At 32.6% G+C, this 17,586-nt stretch overlaps 2 protein-coding genes across 5 annotated transcripts; both read left to right on the forward strand.

Moving 5' to 3' along the window:
* Positions 1-488: 488 nt before the first annotated feature.
* LOC114407506 (protein NRT1/ PTR FAMILY 4.6-like) lies at positions 489-4,741 on the forward strand. The gene is made up of 6 exons (XM_028370623.1): positions 489-1,098; positions 1,242-1,329; positions 1,450-1,667; positions 1,887-2,309; positions 2,443-2,561; positions 3,508-4,741. Exons 1-6 carry the CDS (start codon positions 1,096-1,098, stop codon positions 4,385-4,387), a joined length of 1,731 nt encoding a protein of 576 aa, XP_028226424.1. The 5' UTR covers positions 489-1,095; the 3' UTR covers positions 4,388-4,741.
* A 4,486-nt stretch (positions 4,742-9,227) lies between these two features.
* Positions 9,228-14,267, forward strand: LOC114407507 (pectin acetylesterase 10-like). Of its 4 annotated transcripts, none has more exons than XM_028370624.1 (12): positions 9,228-9,639; positions 10,247-10,329; positions 10,673-10,802; positions 10,914-10,987; positions 11,732-11,818; positions 11,914-12,038; positions 12,147-12,207; positions 12,559-12,612; positions 12,746-12,823; positions 12,952-13,057; positions 13,156-13,301; positions 13,803-14,267. In XM_028370624.1, the coding sequence occupies exons 1-12, from the start codon at positions 9,426-9,428 to the stop codon at positions 13,908-13,910; spliced, it is 1,266 nt and encodes a 421-aa protein (XP_028226425.1). In that variant the 5' UTR covers positions 9,228-9,425; the 3' UTR covers positions 13,911-14,267. The 4 variants fall into 4 exon arrangements, with proteins under 4 accessions (XP_028226425.1, XP_028226428.1, XP_028226427.1 ...); XM_028370627.1 differs by lacking the exon at positions 9,228-9,639 and adding an exon at positions 9,903-9,972; XM_028370626.1 differs by lacking the exon at positions 9,228-9,639 and adding an exon at positions 10,003-10,111.
* Positions 14,268-17,586: the final 3,319 nt, after the last annotated feature.

The raw sequence follows: 17,586 nt of genomic DNA on the forward strand, positions 1-17,586 counted from the left end.
TGCCCTATCCCCTAGAAGGTCAGCTTTGGCCTAATGGGTAGCTTTATGTGTTCCCTTCGTAGTTCGTACACATGGAAATTTTTGGGCTATATGTGATTTTTTTTTTCCGTAGAAAGAAATAAAATAGATCCTTTTCCCTCTGACAAAGCTGCTTAACCTAAAGGACAAGTTTTCAATTTCAACCTTAGTCCTTTCATACGTATCATGATAATAATTAATTATCCTAGCTTAATACAAGGTTGCTTCTACAAGTGCCAGCTTTAATTTAACTACTAATATTAGTTAAGAGTACATATTTCTGATTTCACACACCCAATTTTGAATTACGAACCATTACAAGTTCTCATTATTAGTCATTAGGGACTATCAATGTTATTGTTATGACATAATTAAGAGCTAAATGATGAGGAAATCACGTGATGTAAGTATGATGCAGCTTTAAAGTTAATAAATAGTTGATGAATTTGAACAGTGATATGACCATTTGATCAAATAATGCTATGTATCAGGCAGAGAAAAGTCCACGCAATTTCGTAAAGCAGTCTTTTCCTTTCAATTTGACCCATGAAAGCTTCTGGTTTAGGAAGTAGATAAATGCCAGCAATGGATTGTTCAACGAAGACAAGCATATAGATGGAGTGTGGGTGGGGCAAGTATGTTGGGTTGATTAAGATAAATTGATTAAACATCCACAATTAGTAAGCCTTAAACAACTACTTGTGCCTCCAAATCAGTGAGTGATGCCCTGTCAAGAATACAACCCAGATCTTTCTTTTTCTGTTTTGGATTTGAAAATGCCAAACTGGTGAGCTAAGAGGCCTTGAAAAAGGAGGGACAGGGAGCATGATGAGTAGCATGGAGGACAATTAGTGAAGGATAGAGGGAATCAATTTAAGGTGGTGGAAATATTATAAACTAGGCCCTCTTGTGCATTTTATGCTCAAAGTTGCTCTCTCCTTTACCATCCTTGTCTGAGCTCTAGCTTTTTTCTCGAAAGCTTCCTTTTTGGGCTATATGTTCACAAAAACCATTTCCCCTGAACACCCCATTCCTGTCTAAAACACACTTCTCTCAATATCTATCTCTAGAACTAGAATGGTAAGCCACTAAGCCTAGTGACTAGTGACTAGTAGTGACTCATTCATTCATTCGGTTCAAGTGTTCAGCCCTCCTTCTCTATCTCTCTTTCTATCTTCTCTCTATGTGTGTATAGTTATGATTTTCAAATTCTTGTCATACAGGCTGACCATGATGCAAAAGAAGAACAAAGGCCCCTCAACCAATGGAGAAGAAGCAAAGGGGGATTCATGGCTTCCATGTTCATTTTTGGTAAGCAAAAGCAAAAAAAAAAAAAAAAAAAAGATTCTAACTTCATGTTTTGTGATTTGCTAGCAAGATATGTATTAAGCTTTTTTGCCCCCCCTTTCCCTTTCTTGTTGTTCATTGTAGTCTTGTCAGCATTGGACAACATGGGCTTTGTGGCAAACATGGTAAGCATAGTCCTATACTTTTATGGAGTGATGCACTTTGATCTAGCCAGTTCAGCCAACACACTCACAAACTTCATGGGCTCAACCTACTTGCTTTCCCTTGTTGGTGGCTTCATCTCAGATACTTACTTGAACAGATTCACCACATGCTTGCTTTTCGGATCACTCGAGGTTCTGGTAAGTGCTGAACACTGAACAATGAATTATATCTTCCAAAAATTCCCAATCCCAATAACCTGCCCAAACATAAAAACAAAATAATGTTATTTGAACAAAATAATTACTTATTTTTCAGTCTGTTGAAAAAGTTTCTGAAAAAACAAACTATCATTTCTTAAAAGGTAATCTCATACCAAACATGATTGTATTTGCATCTGATTTCACACATGGTTGTAGGCTTTGGCAATGCTCACAGTCCAAGCTGCTTCAAAACATTTACACCCTGAAGCATGTGGCAAGTCAAGCTGTGTGAAAGGTGGCATAGCAGTGATGTTCTACACATCACTGTGCTTGTTGGCATTGGGAATGGGAGGGGTGAGAGGATCCATGACTGCATTTGGAGCTGACCAATTTGATGAGAAGGATCCAACTGAGGCAAAAGCCCTTGCAAGTTTTTTCAATTGGCTTTTGCTCAGTTCAACTGTGGGAGCAATCACAGGAGTCACTGGTGTTGTGTGGGTTAGCACACAAAAGGCATGGCATTGGGGTTTTTTCATCATAACCATAGCTTCCTCCGTTGGCTTTGTGACCCTTGCTCTTGGTAAACAATTCTACCGCATCAAAACTCCAGGAGATAGCCCCACTTTGAGAATTGCTCAGGTATGCATCTCTCTCTATTTGGCTTTTCCTTCATTCATGATAATTAGTACTACTATACAACTAAACATACACTTACAGTTACATGCACATTTTATAATGTTCTAAAAAAAACCATTTTATTTTTAAACTACAGGTTATTGTTGTGTCTTTTAAGAACCGAAAGTTGTCATTGCCGGAGTCACATGGAGAACTATATGAAATCAGTGATAAAGATGCTACAGCTGAGAAGATTGCTCACACCAACCAGATGAGGTGACTCAATTTCTTACTTAACAACAGGCATACACAAAATAAAAGGCCTAATAATTTTTGTGCAAATGATAAGACTAATAAACTAAAATAGGTCCCAGCAAATTGGCATGTTAGGATTCTTTTTCATGTACCTCGTAGTAGGTAACGCCAAGCACTATGGCCCCACTACAACCTCTGCACGTTTAGGAACGGCAGAGATATGGGGAATGAATGATTATGGAAGGGGAAAAAAATCTATGCAGTGTGTAAACTGCAAAACACAAAAATAAAAAGTATACTGACAACTAAGGAAGAGGTCTTTAAAGAACAGTATTGGATGCAATCAATTTGTTCTTTTTATTTTTTACTGAGGTATAATTGAACTCAGGGAATAGCAGTGTTTTTTTTTTTGTCTGGGAGTAGTAAATTTAACTCCACTACATGGCAAAGTGACTTAGCTAATAAACTGTCAATGAAAATAAATTTGAATTTTAAATTTTGAGATAAATTTAACGAATGTTTTTTAGCATGATTCAATCATGACATAATATGAATTTAACCTGCTAAAACTCAAAAAAGTTAAACTTTCATTAGACTTACGCTTCATTTTAAAAAGCCTAAATTAAATTCAGATTTTTTTAGTTCGATCTACATACTATAACTTGTAATCTATATTGAGTTGGCCCACACCGAATAAGGTAACTCACCTTGCCACCTCTGTCCCTTCACTTGGAAGAAAAAATGGAAATTGAGAAACTTTTGACTCATCAATTGAGCCAGCCTCATTGATTTTCTTCTTTATCAATATTTAATTATTATTTTGGTTGCTTAAAGCATAGCCTTCCCATGTACAATAATTGAAAAATAATTGATGGCAAGATTTGGGTCTAGACACACATGTCTCCTCCCTTTCTTCTCACATACATGCATATTGAAAAGTTGTGGTTTGTTTGTTCAAATCACGCAGGTTCCTAGACAAAGCTGCCATCATACAAGAAAGCTCAAAACCCCAGGCATGGAAAATTTGCACTGTGACACAAGTTGAAGAAGTGAAGATCCTAACAAGAATGTTACCCATAGTAGCTAGCACCATCATACTGAACACATGTATGGCACAACTCCAAACATTCTCAGTTCAACAAGGGAATGTGATGGACCTAAAACTTGGCTCTCTAACAGTGCCAGCACCATCCATTCCTGTTATCCCACTTGTTTTTATAAGTGTCCTAGTTCCCTTGTATGAACTATTTTTTGTGCCATTTGCAAGAAAAATCACTAACCACCCTTCAGGCATAACACAACTACAAAGGGTGGGTGTAGGGTTAGTACTCTCGGCAATATCAATGGCAGTGGCAGGGATTGTGGAAGTGAAAAGAAGGGACCAAGGGAGAAAAGACCCTTCTAAGCCTATAAGCCTATTTTGGCTTTCATTCCAATATGGCATATTTGGAATTGCAGATATGTTCACCCTTGTGGGACTATTGGAGTTTTTCTATAGGGAATCACCTGCTAGCATGAAATCACTTTCAACCTCTCTCACGTGGTTGTCAACATCTCTTGGTTACTTCTTGAGCACAGTCTTTGTCAATGTTATCAATGCTGTTACCAAAAGGATCACACGAAGCAAACAAGGGTGGTTGCATGGGTTCGACTTGAACCAAAATAACCTTAACTTGTTCTATTGGTTCCTAGCCACCCTTAGTTGCCTTAACTTCTTTAACTACCTTTATTGGGCCTCAAGGTACCAATACAAACGTGAAGACTCAGGCCCAGGTTTTAAGCCTTTAGGTGAAATGCCTCTCAAAAGGGTTGAGAGAAAACAAGATTGTGAAGTTAGCCGAGAGTGAAGAAGAGAGAATGAATGGAAGCACAATGGGATTATTAGTGGATACTGAATAGAATAAGCATAAGAGGCTGCTATGATGTACTAAGCTTTGGGATGTGGAAATAGTTAATTAGTGGTTGAAATCTCTCTACTATTATGGTACATGTTTGCTTGTATGGTTGGTTTTTTTTTGTTGGCTCTGGAACTGTGTGTCCAGACTTCAAAGGTTTTCTTTTTTTTAATTTGTTCCTTTTTTTTTAATGTAAGTTGATTCACTTGGTTTTGTAATTGGCCAATGGCCGTTAAGCGATGTTAATTTAATAGTTAGTCATATAAAAGAAACTAAAATGTAATTAAGTTTGTTTTTTTAAGCAAATTAAGTATGTTACTAGCTTAGTTTTATAATTTGTAATGACTATTTGTGTGTGTGTGTGTGTTGTTGAGTGGGCGGATAAATAAATAGCAAAAACCGTTAGTTTTATATAAATCAAATTTAAGAAAAATGTTAAATTTTATGTTTTAACGTAATTTGAATTTAATATATTCTATTCTTTTTTACTTTATAGCTATTTTCTTATTCTATTTAGTAAAAGTACTAGGATAAAAATACCAGATGAAAAAAGGGAGTTAAAAAGATAAATAATATTTCTAATTTCTAACTAATATTTATACAAAAAAAAGAAGGAATTTTAAGTTAATAAAAAAAAATGTTGCTTGTTTTAAGAATATTGACTAAATACAGTAAAAAAAAAACACTGACTAAAGAACATTTAATACACATCTATCAATTAATATAATAAATTTTATAAAATTATTTATTTCAATCGATATTTATTAATAAATATTTTTAAAGTATTTATTTATTTATTTATTTTTAAATGTAATAAATATTAGCTTTTATTTAATATTTTTAACTTAGATTTGTTCAACACATAACATAACAAATAGCAATGCTAATTAGAAAAACTCTAGCACTAAAATGAATGACACGGATAAAAAGTGGGTGTGTGCTTTTGCTTCTTCTCATAGTAAGTTATTTTCCCCATAAATTTGCAGCGCATGCATCCTTTTGTAGAATCATCACATTCACAATCACAATCACACAGGGGAGAACATGAAAAAGAGAAAGAGAAAACCAAAATAGATGTTTGTTCGTGGATGGGTGTGATGGCGAAGTGACAAGGCGTTCCAACAGAAAAAGGTTGAAAACGAAAACTGAAGGCCCAAGGTTGTCCCTGCCTCCCTGGACTCAAATTACATTAATTCTGTTCTACAACTATAGCTTCTCATGTACCGCAGAGAGAAATTAATAACACCTGAATTTTAGGCAGTATATCTAATAATTTTTTTTTTTGTTTTAACATGAGGAAAAAATTTGTAATATTTTACAAATTGGACGCGGAAACAAATTAAATATGCAACTGAGTAATGAGTATAAACAAAAAACATGACTGCCATTAAAAATGCAATTGATTCTCATAATCTCATTGCACATAATTTGTCTCACCAATGATGAATTAATGAATGTATAATATTTAGTTGAGTATGGAATCCATTAAAAACATTTGAGAATTTAAGAATTAATTACAATCTTTGAATTTAATGGTTCAAATTAAAAATTAGAAGCTAACAAAATAAATAATGATCTTTAATCATAGAAAACATGAATATTAAGTTAGTATACTTATATACATATACAATGAACACCATAGAGAATTCAAATACAACCACCGACGGATTACCTTTTCCCAGAGTTCCAGATCCAGACTGAACTGAGGTCATCTATATATTATTCTTGATTTGCTCAATGGGGCTGTATGTCACTGAGAATAATTAATAAGATAAAATATCATATGCATTTGTACAAACTGGCCATGCGGATATAACAAATGTTTGGTTTATGCACTTCTTAAAGATCATGTCTTGCTAGATGAAAGGCAGCAGAGAGACCAAGATTGCCCCTTCTATTTTGATTCTGCTTCTTCTGCCTTTTACTTTATATTAATAGCTTGCCCTTTTCTCAACTTGTGTTGTTCACATCGGTACCTTGATTAGTGCCTACTCAACTCAATTGTTTGTGCATAACAGCAAATTTGTGGGATTTATACGTATTTATTCACTATTTTTTTTATAGCACTTTTTAGAATATTATATTTCTTTTTCATTTTTGTTTATAGCATAACTTATTTCTCTCTCTTCTCTTTCTATGTTCCTCATGATTATATAACACATTGTTATGAAAAACTAATGTATCAACATGTGGGATTGGCGAATAAATAGCTGTGTGTGCCTTTGCTAAATTTGCATCACGCATGTGATTGCGGGACATGTAGCTCTCACATGCACCCCGGTTATCTTACCCTTTATTTTTGTTATTGTGAGGATCTTGATTCGGGAGGATGAATTGGGTTCAACTTCACCATTAATCTTTGTGTCTATTGCACGTGATCCCAGACAATATTATGATTTATGATATATAATTTGATCATCCCATTACACTTTTTTTTTTATCAATTTTAAATAAAATGAAAATTGAAATTCTTAAATCGGAGTAGTTTTCGTACTTTTAAAACACCCTCCCGATGAAAATTGCATAACTAGTTAACTACTTTCAAAGATTAAGGATCCATTTGATTTGTTTTGCTAAAAAATATAGTATATTGGATGACATAAATGTGTTTGTTTTGTCATTTTTGCTTGATTTAAAAATAAAATTATGAGATGATACTAATCAAATGATAAAGAACAAAATAAAAGCTTAATTTTAAATTATGGAATAATTTTTCATTTCAATTTTTAAGTATAAAATACACCAAAGATAATAAAAAATATTTTTTTCCATCTCTCATTCATCATTATTGATATCATTATGATTGTCACCTATAATATTATTATCTTTTATAACTCTCATCATCATTATTATATTCATTATATTTTAATATTACTATTGTTATTATCATTATTTTCATGACAGTTTAGTTAAGTTTCAATAACATACCAATAATTACCCAAGAGGAACAAGTTGATTGCATGAGTAAATGACACCAACATGTGTTTTACTCGCCTCAATGCAAATGAATGAAATTAATTAAGCTTGGAGAAGAGTGTGTTGAGTGAATATAAAGCTTAGGCGTAAAGCACAACACAGTAACTAACTGCTAGGCACAAATGGAAATGGGATAAATTACGTACACGGAACGGGTGCAAAAGCTTGGGTGTATCTAGGGCTCATGAGGTGCCTGCCGTTTTAACACTAACCACTCATCCACTTAACCTTTAAGTGGGAAATGGAAATTGAAAAGAAACGCATATTTGACCCCAATAAGCAAAAGTTTAGGTATCTATGGCCCAAAGAAGAAGAAAAAAACCCAATTTGTTAGTTCCCTTGTATTCCTCACTTGGCCATGTTGGCTTTGCGCGTCTAGTTAGAAAAGTGATAAAAATGGACCCATGCACTGAATCAGAGCTTCAATTATATTTCTTTGATTTTGGCGGCAACTCTGAACTGGGTACCACGCCTAATTCAAGTGTTGGTTTGCTCATTATGTCAATTCGAAAAAATACGGCTAAATTAACCGATAACTCAACCTAAATTTGGAACTTTCATGGGTGGAAATCATGAAAATGTAATCTGGCGCTTTTATTGTAGGAAGTAAATTGGCGTTAGTTGTACGCCAAAGGTTGCAGGAGAAACTCAAAATATTTACTTTGCACCGATTTTTGAACAATTGATTTATGATTTTTAAAAGTTATTATAATAATAAAGCTAAGTTACCCAATTTTTTTTTTCTACAGAATAGCAAAATTATATTTGATAACTGTTTCGGAGCAGGTATTTTTAGGGTGAAAAAGACGAGCAATAGACATAAATAATATAATAGAAAAATAAAATGAATAAATATCTTTTAAAAATGTATAGTAAACAAAGAAATTGTAAAAGAATGTTCAATAGACATAAATGAAGGAGACAACATTATACTAAAGAAAACATAGCCTAGCAAAAAAACCCTAAAGAAAACATATAGACAATAATAAATTATATCTATAATAATAAATTTAAAATACAAAATATATTACTTTGAAGTTTCTATAAAAAAAAGTTAAATTACACTCACATTTTATGATTTTTTTAATTACACAACATCACCCTTTTTTCTATTCATACACTGATCTCTCTTAATGTTTAAAAATATTGCGTTGATACCTTCATATAAACACGATTTTCTATTTTCTCAGGCTGACGAGACGATCATGGTTAGAAATAAAATAGAAAATCTTAGTAAACAAAAAAGTATAAAACAACAAAACTGGCCACGCCGTAGGTCATTTATTGACAACTAAGAACAGAACAAAGAAGAACGCCACAACAGTCCATACAACTACCGCTCACCGTCATGTCTCGTGCTCTCAGTAAAATCAGAGTGCACTTTTATATTAGATTGCCTTTTTCTTTTCTTTTCTTACACAAACCAAAATGGCGTTTAATCCCATGAATATATGATAATTGGACAACACTTTTGTAAAATAATTTTATTTCGAATTACGCACATAATTAAAATTTGAATTTTTATCTTTTATAAATAAATTTATCTACCCTCTTCACAATTAAAGATAAAAATAATTATTTAGCTATATGTTATTAAAAGTTAGTAACTCTTTACACACTGTCATAAACTTTTGATTACGTAGCTTCATTGAATAATAATCAGTGCATGAAAATTAATGTATAAAAAGAAAAGTGCAAAGAGCGTCCGTGACACGATCGGTGCACACAAGATGTTTATATAGGAAAATCGTATACTTTATAAGATTCGAAACGTGCAGTAATAAAAACCCGGCAAACACTGTCGTGTGTATAAATCTCCCACCTCTTCACTTGTTCCTTCCTTCATTTTCTTCTTTATCTCTTTTATTATTATTATTATATTACCACCTCGTAACTCTTCCTTGATTAGCTCCGAGAAACATTTTCAACAAGAATGGCTTTTCATTTGTTAGATGTGCATTGTTTGCTTCATTAGCCAAACAAATTAAGTAGAGTGTTGTTTGTCGTTTGTCCAATGGAGAGAGTTTTGTGGGTTGACATTGCTATAGGACTTGTTGTTTTCAGCAACTGGGTCGATGGGTTCGTAGGATATGAACATCACTTCAATGAAACAGAGTTGTCTTTATTAGAGGCTCATGAAGCTTCCTTGTCCTACGCCGGGACCGAGAGGAATAATCTTCTGCTGGTAGGACTCACCCTTATTCAAAATGCTGCTGCTAAAGGAGCAGGTAATCTAATATCAATTTCAACCTTTCTTATTTCCTGTCAACTTTGTTAGTATTTTATTTATTTTTAATTTTATAAGCAAAATAACTTATGAAACAGGTTGAAGTATAATTGCTTCATTTTCTTTATGTGCCACCCGGAAACCGTGCCTTCTGCTCATTTTAATATTCGTCTGTTGCTTGGAATGCACTTTGTCTGATTGATTTTTTTTTTAATTTGATTTTATAGAAGTTTCGATTTTGAAATTTTTTATGCACTGATATTTTGTTTGCTCGTGAGTATTTATTTAAGTGTTGGATACTAGGTTGTTATTTAAAGCAAATCTGTTATTATCGGTACTAATAATTAATTTGATCTATTTGTCAACCTCCTCTTTTGTTTCCCTTTTGTTCCTACTAGAACTAAATTCTTGCACTTGTCTCTCCGTTACATTAATTAGTCTTGCGCGTCTCAATTAATTGTTAACTAACTAAAGTATGAATGTTTCTACATGAAGGAACTGCAGTATTTTTTTCGGAAAATTGGAATACGGTCGCAGTTTTTAACCATAATTGAGTATACTTTGCCTTTAACTTGGCTAAATATAATTCCTTTCTTTGACTTTGGCAGTCTGCTTGGACGGAACATTACCTGGTTATCATTTGCATCAGGGATATGGATCAGGAGCAAATAGCTGGCTTATTAATTTAGAGGTATTACTTTTTCTCTTTAGTTGTTCTGTTTCATTGTAATTTTCTGTAATAGATTTGTGTAGCAAACAAAATATGCCTTGCAAAAGTTTGATAAGTCTTTCTTTTAACACTTCAGAAGCATTTCTTGTGAATGTGTTGTTGGAATCTCATTTTTGTCACATGACACGACAAGGCAGAAAATATTAAGAAATAAAAGTTTTAGGATCCCCAAATGTCATTGAGATTTTTCTTCTTTTTTTAAAGCATTAGGTGTTGAACTTCAACTGTTGATCAACTTACTTCCCTACCCTTGCTGTAAGAGTTTATATTTTATAGTGATGTTCACGTGAAAATTCTGTTGCAGGGTGGTGGATGGTGTAATAATATTAGAACATGTGTTTATCGCAAGAAAACCCGGCGTGGATCATCAGATTTCATGGAAAAGGAGATACCTTTTACTGGTATATTAAGTAATAAGGCTGAAGAAAACCCAGGTTTCCATTCAATTAAACTAACTATCTGGAGTGCTCAAATTCTTGTATTTGCTTTTTTCTTGTCACAGGCATTAGCCGTTTTGCTCATGTTATTGTTCCTCGTGTTTGTAGATTTTTTCAATTGGAATAGAGTAAAGCTTCGTTATTGTGATGGTGCCTCATTTACTGGGGATAGTGAAGATGAGGTACAGTTTGATATCTTGGTGTTCTTAAATTGATATTTTTGGTTGCAAGAAGGTGAAATAACAAAAGTTGTTGCTTTACAAATTTAAGTATTATATGTGGAATAGCATTTCTAAACCATGGTTTTACATTTGCAACGGAAATTTTTAAGAATTTTTAAAATTCTTGGTGCATATGGTTTACTGGTAGTGTAAGACTCTTTCCGCTGTTAGTCAAACAAAACTAAATCCAACATGAAGTACAAGGGAAAAAAGCTTAAATGCACAGAGGACTAATTTTGCAGAATATAGATTCTAGGCTCTCTTGGTTGAGTAGATGTGAAGTGGGAAAATGGAATTAGAAAACAGGTTGAAATGAAGTACATCCACTTTCTTATGGATTTATTGTACCAAGAAAATATAAAGTGATTTTTGTTCTAAATTCTTCCTTCATACTTTCCACCTATTCAACCACCCTACAGGAGAATGCAAGATGCGTATGCTTAATTCCTTTTTGTTTCCTAGTCTAGTACTCTAGTTCTTCTGAAATTTTTAATTTTGGCCAAGTTGTAGACACATCTCTTTCTTTGATAAAAGTTAGCTTTAGATTCAGAATTTAATAGCAGAAAACTGTATGAGTGAGGCATTAGAAAGAGAAAATAACATTGTTGACATATGCCCCTTGAATTCACTTGACATTCATATATATATGATCAATTGAGGGTTATTCCACTATATTTACCTCCATAAAATTGTTTGTCAAAATAGACTGCAGAACTGCAATTCAGAGGACAGCGTATTTGGGCAGCTGCAATGGAAGATTTGATGTCAAAGGGAATGCGTTTTGCCAGTCAGGTTATAGACACTCATGTGCATGCACATATGTAAATATAATGCTACTATTTCAGTAATCTTTCATCTCATGTTATGTACATCTAATTTTGCTTCAGGCTATTCTTTCGGGATGCTCTGCGGGTGGCCTGGCTACTATTATTCATTGTGATGAATTTCGTGGTCTCTTTCCAAGGACCACCAAAGTGAAATGTCTTAGTGATGCTGGGTTGTTTCTTGATGCGTAAGTGGCAAACTGCAGTATTTCATGCTTTCAATTCCATTTCCAACATCGTCATAGAATTTTTGTTCTTAAATTTGTGACTAATTGTTGTTTCCTTTGGAATTATAGGATTGATGTATCTGGTGGGCATACCCTTAGGAATTTATACAGTGGAGTTGTAGGATTGCAGGTAAGAAATCTATTAAGAAAGCACTTCCATATTTCATGGTTCTCTTGAGAATTGACTAATAGTATGTGATTCAACAACTAGAGAACAAAAAGCTAATGTTGAATGTAATGTAAAATTTACTCAATCATTGTGTTAGACCTGTCTGGTCACTAATCTTTCCCATGGTTGCTGAACCTGAGCAGGAGGAAATCATATTGTTAGCAGTTAATTGTATTTTGAAAACCATTTTTTAATTAAAACAGCATGTAACGATGCTAATTGCCAAATAGTTTGTATGGTTTCAAAACTCAGTTAATTTACATTAGTATAAGTTTCAAGGCATGCTGATAAATATTTTTTTAATCATTCCAGGGAGCACAGAAGAATCTGCCACAGATTTGTACTAATCACCTTGATCCCATCTCGGTAATAATTGACTTGTCTTATACCAAAAATTTAGGAATATCAATTTCATTTGGAAGAATTTGCAGAAAATGGATACATCATTGTTGCTTGCTCTAATTGAACTTTCAGTGACTTGTTTTCTACCCCTTTTCAGTGCTTCTTTCCTCAAAACTTGATTGCCAGTGTTAAGACTCCGCTATTCATTCTTAATGCTGCTTATGATTCATGGCAGGTAAATTTTCTCACTTTATCAACTGGTAGTCTTAACTGGTAATAAATCATAATTTCTGGGAATAATGATCATTAAATTAATCGTTGACAGATTAGACTAAATAAGTAAATTTTCCTGCTTATCCTCAGATCCAGTCCAGCTTAGCTCCTCCATCTGCAGATCCCCATGGCTATTGGCATGAATGTAGATTAAACCATGCTAAATGTACTGGACCACAAATCCAATTTCTGCAAGGTAATAATATGTATGAGAAATAACATTGATGACAAGTGGAATGAAGTCATCAATAAATCATTCAGTTGATTGAGACGTTTCACTGTCTCTTGATACAGGATTCAGAAATCACATGCTGAATGCTATTAAATACTTCTCAAGATCAAAGCAGAATGGCTTGTTTATTAATTCTTGTTTTTCTCACTGCCAAACTGAGAGGCAGGATACATGGTTTGCTGACAATTCTCCTGTTATCAGGAACAAGGTGAGCCTGACACTTTAGACTAATGCAATTTCAGTGTGATCTATTGATATGAGCTTGTTTTCCTAATGTAAATTGTAGCCATTGAAAAGTTCAAAGAAAATAGAAGAGGAGGGAGAATATTTGATGGTTCTGCCATAAGTTAAACTTATGCAGAAGTTAAAAAAAACTTTTGGAGAAACTAGATGAAAAAACGTCTTTGAATTAGCTTATATATAAGTTAATTTTAACTTCGGGAGAAGCTTAATCTATTTTAACTTCTTATTTTCTTCTTCTATAAGTGCCTATTGAGAAGTTTATCCAAATATGACTTAAATCCTATAGCACTCACTAGAAATTCACCTGTAGAAACATTATAGTAAGTTATAGATGGTTTAAGAATATGTTACTTAAAAGTGTTTGCTTGCTAGTAATATATCATTGCTTTGGTCTGTGTTTGTAAGTCACCTCTGATAAATCTCTTTGATTTAAAGATGTTAATGTTTAGATATTGCCAATATGCAGGCAATTGCTCTGGCTGTTGGAGACTGGTATTTCGATCGAGCAGGTGTTAAGGCCATTGATTGTCCTTACCCTTGTGATAATACATGCCATCATCTGATTTTCAGATGAGCCAAATTCCATCCATCATCTCATTCATTTTTGCACTTCTTCTCATCAGTGGAGGATTATGCTATTCAATCAAGTTATGGAAAACAATAAAAGAAAAAAGGCAGCTGAAAAATGCAAATTTAATCTGTCAAACATTACCATGTTGGTGAAAGTACTTTTCAAGTTAGGAATGCCATGGTGCAGCAGTGATCCAATGTCATCACTTAGTTCCCTTTTAGCTTGGAATAAATAGAACGTGTTCCAACAAAGTTTGGTACACTTAAGATCGTTGTGTTCTTAACTGTCATAGGAGTTTGATTCATTATTGTGTATGTGAAAACACTTAATTAGAAATGGTCAAACTCATTTAGTAATTTACCTCTTCTAAGTTGTTTCGGATACTCTTAGTATATACATAAGTGTTGGAGTAAAAATATGAGGTGAAGTGAAGTTTTATATTAGGTAGGAAAAGGAAAGTTGAACTGAATGAAAAATTAATAAACCCGAGTCTTAAAATTTTAGATTAAATTGTAGTATTAAATTCACTTATGTGATTTGTTCAGTAGCACATTGATGAAAATATCTCTAGTGTTTATCATTTTTATCTATACTTTGTATGACCATGTGTTCCATACAAGCACGGAGATAATATTCGTGTATGACTTTGCCAATGCAAATCTTCGTTGAATAGGTTAACACTATTCTTACCCAAATTTATTGAGGGAATAACTCTTGCAGAGACCTAATTTTAAGGCACTCACCAGCAACATTTTGTTTAAAACGTGGGCACGAAGTCGTCAATTTTTAATTAGTATGTGACATTAACATAGTCCTCTGCATTGTTTCCTATGTAGTAGCTTGTACACATGCCTTCGAATTCATTGTGCACTGCATTAAACTTTGGCCTTAGAATGTTACGATTATTTGCCTTCACTTTCTTTCTTTAAACTATGCATAAATTATCCGTCCAAAGGATCAAATCTTCTGACAAGGTTATTTTATAATCAACACCGTCATTATTAGTTCGATCATTGTCGAAATCATTTTATTAATCTTTATCATAATCAACAAATTGTTTATTAGTTACTTGTCCTTGTATATATAGATTGTCTTGAAGACAATAATTAATAAATTAAAAATGAAAAGTTTTTGTTTAGAAAATGTAACATGATTGCAAATACATTTTTACCGTAATTTTAAGAAATAAAAAAACTATATATTATTTTTTTTAACAAAACCGTGTGTGCTCAAGCAACTTTGTGAACTTTGTTTAACTAGAAATTAATATATTATGGGAGATCAAACATGGGATTGCTTTGCCATTATCCTACCGGAGATTTTTGTTCTGTTCCTGTACAGTGATGATTGTAGGACCCCAGCAAATAAAGCCAATAATTTGTTTCACATGGTTGGAGATTCTAAACATGGAATCAGTAATGTCTGCAAATTAAACAATGAACAAAGTCGGAAATAATTAAATGTGTGTGTGCACATGGACAATAAAACTAATGCGAATAGGAGAAAATAGTGTTTGAAGGGGATGGCTTTAGTATTTGTACCTATGACTCCACAATTTGTCCTTATGTATGAATAAGCAAACTAGAATTTTTGAAAAATATTCGGTCTTCTGCCTCAGCCTTGTAGGGATCTCTCTGATTAGTACGATGTAAGAAGCTTACTTTTCTTCCTTTTCATAAGATGGTTTGTAAAATAATAGTTTATCATGTAATTTGAGAAAAAATAAAAGGCAGGTGTCACAGTCTCAGCAGCTAAAATGCTGTGAAACCGTTTAACTTAAGCTTTTTTGTAGTGGAGAAATGCTTAAGAAAGGAGGGCTACAAATTCATTCGGTTCAGTTTTTGAAGTGTGTTGATACATTGAGACAAAAGAAAACCTGAACATTTTAGTATTAAGTAATTGAGTTACAATATAAGTTTTTGTTTTTCCTGTAATTTAATGGTCAATGAATAATTTTAGTAATTTACTATTCTTAAAGAATATAACAGGAAGAAATAAGAACGGAGTAAGAATATCGTGCATTCTAGGACTATAGGACTCAATACTACATACAAATAGATGTAATACAAAAAGTAAGTCTTTACACATGTTACTCTCTCAACACACTATACAAAATTCAACCTCACCCATAACTATTAATAGAAAACAATAGGGTTTCACACAACAAAACAAAACACATGCAAATTTATTCGCCAGTGAAGTTTTTTTATTTAAAAAGAAAACGAGATGCACTTGCCCACATTGGTCATGAAGAAAAGAGACAATAATATTATATCACACTCTTTTGGAAAGTGAAACCGTAAAATAAAATAAAATAAAATAAAAATAAACTATCGTAAAAGAGTGTGACCGGTGAAGACCTCCATCATATCATAGGTGCGAAAGAGAGATTTATATAGGTAATTAATTAAGGTAAAATGTTAACCAAAATGGAAAATCTTTAGACAAAATTGCTAGGGTGTGTTTATGTCTGGTGTCTGAATTTTCTAAGCAAAAAACATCATTCTCGATGGAGTTGGTACTGACGGACATGAAGGTTTTATGGAGATTTTGTTGGTTTCTTAAATTTTTAATTGAGTTGTATTCAATTTTTTTACGAGTTTTGTTTTAATGCAGGGACATAGAATACGTGTTTTATTTAAGAGGATCCTTATTTATAAGTTTCATAATTATTTTGGAGAGGATTCTGTATACTCCACATTTAACATTTGGTGTTGCTGTAAATGGTGGTAGTTAATTATAAAACTTGTCACCATAATTATAGGCTTACTAGATAATAGTTATGTAGCTAAAAAAAAGTTTGATCTTGTCCCTATTTTTGACATTACGTACCAGGGTTGGATTTGACAGTAATTAATTATCTAGTCGGTAAGTTCATATTAATTAGACATGGTTGATTATATTGATGTGTTAATATATATAATGGGTATACTTATTAACTATTTGCTACAAATGTGTTATGGGATTGCTAATTGGTGTTGGAATTGAGAAACTACTGCATATGAAAAAAAAAAAAAAACTTAAATGCACTTTTGCTCTTACAGTATAATTATGTAATTTTGTCCTATAATATTTTATTTGCGCAAATTGAATTTTTCAAGTATTATAATTACGTTATTTTGTTATCTATTTTTTGTCAAATATTTGACAAATTTTGAGAATGTAGTACTAGATGATAACAATTAATGTATTGTTTGACACGTGTTGACATAATTTAATTGTACTTTGGGTCCTTTAAGATTGTAATATCATAGGGGTAAAAAATTTAATATAATTAAGTCATGTCAATATATTTATTAAGTAATACATTAGCATTAGCATGTATGATGTTATTCACATGTCATTATTTTGTTAAATAATTAATAAAAGATTATCAGAAAGACTAAAATCATATAATTGCAATATCAGGCCAAGATAATTTACAAAATTAAAGTCTTTGAATAAAAATGACACAATTACACTACCTAAATGATAAAAAAATTACAATTAAATCTTTAAAATACTATTATTTTTCCCACATCTTACCCTCACTATCCACTTGAAAGACAAAAAAAAAAAAGAAGCTTAAAGATAAATGCAAATCGTGTTTCTTCAAATCAATTAACTGATTTCACTTTGATTTTAGTATAATAAAAATTGAAAAAGAGTTTAAAAATGAGTAAATTACATAAATCATCTC

The sequence above is a fragment of the Glycine soja genome, chromosome 3 (genome assembly GCF_004193775.1).
Source record: "Glycine soja cultivar W05 chromosome 3, ASM419377v2, whole genome shotgun sequence".
In the NCBI taxonomy this organism is placed as follows: domain Eukaryota; kingdom Viridiplantae; phylum Streptophyta; class Magnoliopsida; order Fabales; family Fabaceae; genus Glycine; species Glycine soja.

Excerpts from the sequence above, each read along its gene's own strand:
- LOC114407506 (XM_028370623.1), top strand. Across the intron at positions 1,330-1,449 it reads GGCTTCCATGTTCATTTTTG|TCTTGTCAGCATTGGACAAC; the intron begins GTAAGCAAAAGC and ends TGTTCATTGTAG. Across the intron at positions 2,562-3,507 it reads GCTCACACCAACCAGATGAG|GTTCCTAGACAAAGCTGCCA; the intron begins GTGACTCAATTT and ends CAAATCACGCAG.
- LOC114407507 (XM_028370624.1), top strand. The coding sequence starts at position 9,426 with ATGGAGAGAGTTTTGTGGGTTGACATTGCTATAGGACTTGTTGTTTTC. Across the intron at positions 12,208-12,558 it reads GTGGAGTTGTAGGATTGCAG|GGAGCACAGAAGAATCTGCC; the intron begins GTAAGAAATCTA and ends TAATCATTCCAG. Across the intron at positions 12,613-12,745 it reads ATCACCTTGATCCCATCTCG|TGCTTCTTTCCTCAAAACTT; the intron begins GTAATAATTGAC and ends ACCCCTTTTCAG.